The sequence below is a fragment of the Saccostrea cucullata genome, unplaced genomic scaffold (assembly GCF_032062105.1).
Source record: "Saccostrea cucullata isolate Sc308-1 unplaced genomic scaffold, CSIRO_AGI_Scuc_v1 ctg18180, whole genome shotgun sequence".
NCBI lineage: Eukaryota > Metazoa > Mollusca > Bivalvia > Ostreida > Ostreidae > Saccostrea > Saccostrea cuccullata.
In genome coordinates this window covers 2,262-10,478 of record NW_026926070.1, presented here as the reverse complement: position 1 = coordinate 10,478, position 8,217 = coordinate 2,262, and the positions used below count along the sequence as shown (strand labels likewise).

Genomic DNA, 8,217 nt, shown 5'->3' with positions numbered 1-8,217 from the left:
ATGATACTCTGTATATCATAATTTATATTGATAAAATGATATTTATTTTACCAATAGGTAAATGTCTAGTAGATTATACCTCAAAAAAGAATCCTAGAACTTTGAGTCCGTTGACTTTGTCCATTGCCTGAGACAGGTCGTCATAGTTTGTAGAATGGTGGACAATGTGCATCTACATGTACAATGGATAAGAACAAATTGCGTTAATTTATTACTCTATTTAAATTTTCTATATTTTGGCGCACTCGCAGATAAGAGTGGTCGGTTAAATTCCGCATAAAGTTGTATTAGAAAGGGGACACAGGTACTTGATGTTACTTATTTTTTTTTCTTTAAATAAAAAATGAAAGGGGGCACTTAGAAAAGTAAGAAATACAGTTGCTATAGTATCCTTTGACTAACTACGTCTTCAACATTTTGTTTTAGCTCTCATTTTACATGTTTAAGTATTATGTGTACAATAAAACTCCCTTCCTGCAAATATTAATCTGTCTTTTTTTTACTTTTATCATGTCAATTATTTTTCCTAGTTAAATTCCTGAATTAGCATAATTATTATATATTTCGCTGAATGCTTGCGTTAGAAATATTTCTGGTAGTTAAAAATGACTATCTTTCTTTTAAAAGTTTTGTATATTTTTATTCGTTATTTTAGAATTATTTATGTATTTATTTTTGTACATGTACCTCCATTGGATAACGCTGGTTGTCTAGCGCGTGCTCTGACCCCCTGTCGTCTGCCGCGCCCCAGTGGAAGTGGAACTGATCCACCTTAAAGTCATCAGACAGACCGCCACCTCGTAACACGGGCTGGGCACCCAATAGGTCCACCTTAACTGAATACAAAATATAACACTCTGTATAGGATAGGTTATAAATTGTAAAGTACCGTTTTTTATCATTATTTCTCTTGACGACGAACTATTATATAAATGCTGTGTTTGATTTGAATAAGAGTTGACATTGTGCAAGTATTTTCTTTGAATTACATATCAATACACATCATTTTTCTATATTATCATGTTTTAGGTTCATTTTATTGATATCTTATATATGTATATATATGGGGTATATTTCTGTAACATATAAGGGCTAATCAATAATAACCTGTATGTCCGTTGTTTGTCGGAATCTAACCTGTATGTCCGTTGTTTGTCGGAATCTAACCTGTATGTCCGTTGTTTGTCGGAATCTAACCTGTATGTCCGTTGTTAGTCGGAATCTAACCTGTATGTCCGTTGTTTGTCAGACTCATGTTGACGTTCTGGACCTGGTCATAACCTTTCATCTCAAACGGGGTCAGCTTCCGGTCCACGAACACCTTGTGAGTTTCTATGTGGACGGGGGACTGACTGTCACCTCCACACGTGGGGAACACGGAGTGCCAATGACTGGGGCCTGCCAGGTAAGAACAAGAATTGTGTCAAAAAATTGCACTTTTTATGTGACCTTTAAAAGGCTTCATCTGCCACCATAATATATTATGATGATAGATTCTTTTTCTGTCTAGTAAAGCATGTGACTGTCGACTTAATTTAAGTTCAGTTCAGTTTAGAAGTTAATGAAAGTCATGTGAAAGTATTTCTACAATTTGAAACATACTTTTCGTGATAATTAATGTTTTAGTTACACCTCTAAGATTCGTACAAAATATAATTAATACCGCCCTCAAATTTAAACAATTATGATAATTTTTATGAAGTATATTTTCCAAATTAATAATGAACAATATATATTTCAATTCAACATTCAGACATGGTAGGAAGGAAGATTTTCAATGATCTATTCCTGAAGGTGCTAGTGAAATAAATGTGTGTATTACCTACATATATGTAAAATTACTTTAATACGTGTCTTCTGTATTTCATATAAATCTCTCTCTCTCTCTCTCTCTCTCTCTCTCTCTCTCTCTCTCTCTCTCTCTCTCTCTCTCTCTCTCTCTTTATCCCCCCCGTACTCACCATGATCTCCCTCATAACTCCAATCGTTTCCTGAAAGAAAGTAAAAATTCTTTTAATTTAAACAGACACTTTTATTTAATCTTTCACAACTTAGTCAATAAATCACCAAGTCCATTTCCCCGTGTCAAACAACACCGGTTTTTACATCGAGACCTTGATTATTTTTAATAACCACAGAATTGATTCATTTCTGGTCTGTCTGTCAAACAGGTATAAAACTGTAAAATTATCTCCCAGACGTCAGGCCGTGAATCGGGCCATCTAAGTACACGTCTGTTATTTGTCTCTAAGTATACATCCAGAGATTTATTATAAAACATCACCACAGAACCTAAGTTTCTGTATACATGTAAGTCCGATTGTTAAAGTATTCAAAGAGTTAGATACAGTCTCAGGAGATATCCCTGTTTGTTGGTTTATGTTTTTATTCCCCCGTCAACGAAGTTTCGGAGGTATATAGTTTTTACCCTGTCCGTCCGTCCGTCTGTCTGTTTGTCCGCAAAAAACTTTAACCTTGCCCAAAACTTTTGACTGGGTGGGACTATGGCTTACGTATTTCTCAGATGTATTCCTTGTGACAAATCTTTTCTTTGGGTATCACTAAAATTGACCTCTTGAACTTGAGCTTGGAGTTTGACACACTTTCACGCCAAAATTCAAAACTTTGGTCATGACTTTTAATTTGAACGGTTGGTGCTGGGACTTTCATATTTTACATATGTATTATTTTAGAAGACCTTTCATTGGAAACCAACAACTTTGACCCGTTGACCTTGGAGTTTGACTTGTTTAAAAAAACTTTAACCTTGGCAATAACTTTTGAATGGTAAGGGCTAAAGCTTTCATACTTCACATATGTAATCCCTTTAACAAAACCTTTCCTTAAATACCCACAATTTTGACCCTTTGACCTCGAACTTTGTCCTACTTTTAGAAGACTTTAACATTGGCAGTAATTTTGAACGGTAAGGGCTAGGCTTTCATATGTTATCTTTGTGACAAGGTCTTTCTTTGAAACCAACAACCTTGACCCTTTGACCTTGACCCCGGACTTTGACTCACCTTTAAAAAAAACGTTAACCTTAACAATCATAATTTTTGAACAGGTTGTGCTAGGGTTAAAATTTCACATTTGTATTTCTTTTGAGAAGGCTTTACTCTGGGTCTCAACATGATTGATTTGCATTTGAGAAAATTTAACCTTCCCTATGTTGCTATTACGGAGGCATCAGTTTTTTTTATTTTATTTTTGTTTTGAGGGGTAGGATGGGACTGCCCGTATGTAGTACATGGATCAGTGCGCATGTGTGTGAGTGGTTGAGGGAAGGGCGTTTAGAAGTGTTTTTAATAATGTTTGGCAAATTTCACACTTGGCACCTTCTCCCTTCCTGTGTAGCATGGTAGAACATTCCTACGCCATTGTACACCCCCTCCTCCCAAAAATAGCGATCCTATCCCACCTCTTATTAAATATTTTTGTGTAGAGAAACTATTTCTATTTCATTTTAATGCCTTCCCCAACTTAAAAAGCCGATGCTACATACAAATGCTTTATCATAGATGTCTTAAATCCCTTTTGTCAATGTAGTTAGCCTTGTTTTGCTTCATTATATATAATAAATAGATTTTCCCATTTCAAAATAAATGGTTCTAAATATTAAATTCGATATGATCCGATTGATTTTTTAGTGTTAAAAATGTTTTTCATAAAAATGTCAAAATAAGAAGAATAAAAGAAATACATTTCTTGATATCAGAGGTCAACGTGCATTAAATTCCAAACTGCCAATTCAGCTTTAAAACAACCGTGCATTTACAGGAAAAAATTCAATCCTGGTTAAGAAGAAATCATCGATCGAAGTTTGAATGCTGGGATGGGGGGGGGGGGGGAGAAATAGAAGTAGATTTCTTACCATGGTGGTAGTGATGAAGATGAAGACCGCCTGCATTGACGATAACTGATAAACACGACACAATAAAAACTAAGTCTAGACACTGGTAGAAACCTGCACACAACTGCATTTTGAAGCTGAAAGTAATCCCCCAAAATTATCCTGTAACCTGTACCTCCCTCTGTAACGTGAAAAACGCAGCCTTGAACGCTAAAGACTAAACACCAAATATTGTGACGTTACGATTCGCAGGTAAAAGTATGCTGACAGTTAAGCTTTCTCCAAATAGATGACAAATAACGCAAAGAGAGGCTGAGATGGTCTAAAAATGCTGAATCTAAAAACAGGACATTTAGGTTTGTGGGCTTGAATTATAAGAACTATGCTAATTTGTTTAAATATAGTCACGTATACCACTTCAAATTAAAATTTCCACAAAGCATGAAAGAGTAAAAGCAGGCAAATCATTTAAATACAGATAACAAAACTAAAAACAGATCATAGTTCTTTATATTAATTAGTTGAGGTTAATTATATAAGAACAATCGATCATTAATTCAACAATGCACTTAATGTATGTCACTCGTCAACTCTTTAGAAAAGTTCAGACAAAACCTAATACTTCAAAATTATTTATTATAATTCAATTTTTATAACATATTTAATTTAAACAATATAAATCGCCCAACGTTCAACGAAAAAACTGCTCAAAAAGGCACAAAGAAACAAAATTTATGAGGGACTATTTCTTGTGGTGGAATGATATTTAGAAGATAATTCTGCAATTCTGCATTTATTAAATTTTATATCTTGGAACATTAGCCTCATATACTTTTACTCGGAGAATATTACCGTTATGATATGCTAGGAATATTATATATTGGTCTCAATAAATGAATTACGAACAAACGAACAAATTGTCAACCTTCCCTCAACTAACTTTTGAGAGAATTGAAGATATATACTAAAGAAGTCAAGATAAAATGTACACCGTTTTCTGCCAGAAAATCGCATATTTTTACCAATATTTCATCACTGACCGCAATTTTTTCTTTCATTATTTTAAACTACTCGATGTTTGCGACTGATCAGCACTTAAGTCGTAAAAAGTTTGATACAAGAAAATATTTAATTGCATATTTAGATTTTAGGTCAACTTAATTGTACCGTAGCTAAGCAAGATGTACACTAACCACCTATTTTCTCTGCGATTTTTAGTCATATTATATGAGTACTTTTCGAAAATATACTTCTTAAAAAATCCTTGATTTAACAAAGTTCACGAGTGACACACCTTAATTTTCAATATCAGAATACGCATCACCAACAAAAAATCACGAAAAATTGTAGGCAATTACTAAACAACAAAGGAAACTTATCTAAGAATTTCAAGACTTGAGCATCAGCGCAAAAATGTGTTACCTGTACTAACATGTGTTTTTACACCTTCTGTGACGTAATTACAAACAATATGTAGATTTGCTTCAGAAAAAAAAACAAGTTTAATAAAAACCTGTTAGTATAAAAACTATAGATTTAAGCGCGATATACATGTATTGAACTGAATATAAACTGTTTGTTTTCTTTGGAAACCATTAGGCTCTGTTCACTACTGTCAAGGTGAACAGGGTATATTTCAAACGAAAAAAAATGAACTCGATCGAACACGAATTTAAAAAATGAAATTGGGAAGGAGGGTTAAAAAATTATGTATGGTTAATGCTACATCAAAAGATGATTAATAATTAAGATTAATAAATGCAATTAAACCATACTTTCTCAACAATAATTGTCTCTCTATATAAAATGTCTTCTTTATGAATAACGTGAATTAGTCTTATCAAAATAGTGAAAACAATAAACACTACTGGAATTTGTTGAATTTTTTTAAAACTAATGTCTTTTGTGATGAAAAGATTGTCCATTTCCTCTCTAGACATAAAAACAATAAAAATACATGTAATTATTCACGTGATAATTTTTTGTCCTACTGACGTTTAACACGTAAAATATTTTAGACTAGGTCAAAAAACTTTATGCGATGTTAAACTTGAAATGTTTTCTCAATTCCGGTGGCGAATTTCGGACGCTCTAAGGAAGAAAAAAAAAAGAAAAATTAAATAAACTGAGAGATTCGGGTGTCATGTAGAAGTCTTCTACATGTACATATGGAGTCTAAATTAACCCACCCTACCCCCATGCTGCCCCGACCGAATCTGAAATCTTTAATCTGTCCATGATGTCTGAATATATTTACCGAAGTGTATACTGTTTTTGATCTAGTAAACTGTTTAGAGAACATAAATGTCTCATTACAATTTTTGCTAAAGATTACTTCTGTCTGTGGTATGTTCTACATTTTTGAATTCATTGCGGCCATTAACCCTTTCGTCCTCATTAAAATAAAAAAAAACAACTTTTTTTTTAAATTTATAATTATTTCGTTTTTTAATAAGGTGCATTTGCAGAGTTCTGCAACAACAACAAAGATATCGCAGATGTAATCTTTTGCCTTGTGACCTGATGAATTCCGTTATGTGATACTTTCTCCGGCAGGCTACATTTATAACTAACGAAATGAGTCTGTATGATTTAATTAGACATTTATTAACATGGAATTGTGAACAAATGACAATATTTCTAAACTTTATGGATATTTCCTTAGAATAAATGCAAAAGCATTCACGTTTTTTTGAAATGTGAGAAAAGAAATTAAAAAATGAGAAAGAAACTTAATTGTAGTAAAGTAAGGAATGCGCTTAATCTCACGACGTATTATCATGTTAAATATAAAATCAGATTCCGGTGAAATTAGGAAAAGGTTGAATTTTATATATTGCAGACAAAATCTGCTTCAGCATGTTTATAAAGTAATATAATAAAAACCTTTAAAACACTTTTCGAAATATTTCAACCGTGTTAATTGCTATGTATATAAAGTAATATATTTTTCTATAATCATATTGATTTAATTTCTGAAGCTTAAGAAAAGTGTATAAAATATACCATAAATATAAACACGAAAATCTTACCAACACCAGCGGTCGTGGAGTCCAAGTTCCAACCGACACACAGAGTTATCAATAGAAAGTGCATATTGACAGATTCAAGATCAAACATATATATTTTATAAAACCGGTCCCAGACCTTTTTTATATGGACAGAGCAGATGGACAGTTGATTCGGATCTCCAAACAGACGGGAGAACAGGTCACCTACGTCATTTAACCAGACATAATCAAACGCTAAATCGCTAGATCAGAAAACCGATAATTCAAGTACAAAAAAGTCGAGGAAAGTCAAAGATAGTTATAATTTGATTGATATGTGGTAATAAGTTGGTTAAATAAACAATAGTTGATTTCAGTGTAAGAGTACACATATATTTTTTTTTACCAAATCATGGTCTCTTCATAGGCATAAGATAGATACAAGTATCTCTACATATTTAAAAAAAAAAAAGAATACATTTTTCATTTTCGTAAATGCAGCAGACTATTGTAAATACTCCATTAAATAATTCCAATCAAAATCTTTTTCTTTCATTCCTTCCTTATTTTTTTGGAAGAGAAACGTACATAAAAAACAATTGATCTTTATTCCGATGACTAATTTTGACGATCTTTAAATTAAAATATAATGAGAGAAAAGGAAGTAAAATTATTAAAATGCAGTTTGGCCATTTATATTTCTAGCACAATGAATAACCGAATAGAAATTAAGGTGGCCCTGCCTGACAAAGAAAGTGAATACTTTAAAATTCACCAACTGTCTGATAAGAGAGACAACTCAATATGGTAAATTCGCTTAATTATTATGAAGTTAAAAGGTTATGTCTAAACACACCCTACAAGGAGAAATAAGTCATTTTTATGATGAAATGTGTATCTTTTGGAAAATCAAAAGCCTTTAAAGTGCTCTTTTCTTGCAGGCATGAATGACATTGTAAAACAGGACCACCCAGCTGTATGCATTTGTATTACCCACATACATCATTTTACAGAAAAATGCTCCAGCCAGGACAATTCCAATGTATATGAATTTCATGAAAAGTACATCAAAATCAGTAATTATTTAAGTTTCAAAATCTTTTTAGATAAAAAAAAAAGTTTAACAGCTTAAGAGATATAGGGTAAAAGGGATACATGTAGAATAAATTATAAACGAAAACAAAAAATCAAATCAAACCTGCCGCTGTGGAATACAGTGGGAGACACTGAAGCGCCACAATGAACAGAGTCCTGGTAACAGACATATTTCTGAGCGTCCTACCGCGGCTAATTCTGATCTGATCTCGGGGGAGAGGTACCCGGCCCTATATAGACCGAGCTAAATATAGAGATAATATTTAAATTCATACTTTG

General features: G+C 32.8%; 1 protein-coding gene across 1 annotated transcript; it reads right to left on the bottom strand.

The window, feature by feature from the left end:
* Positions 1–79: 79 nt before the first annotated feature.
* LOC134270673 (carbonic anhydrase 2-like) lies at positions 80–3,983 on the bottom strand (the record flags this gene model as incomplete). Its single annotated transcript, XM_062752918.1, has 5 exons — positions 3,875–3,983; positions 1,962–1,991; positions 1,228–1,398; positions 688–836; positions 80–172 (listed from the first exon to the last, which is right to left on the bottom strand). Coding segments are annotated over exons 1-5 (552 nt in total), but the record flags the coding sequence as incomplete, so codon positions are not given.
* Positions 3,984–8,217: the final 4,234 nt, after the last annotated feature.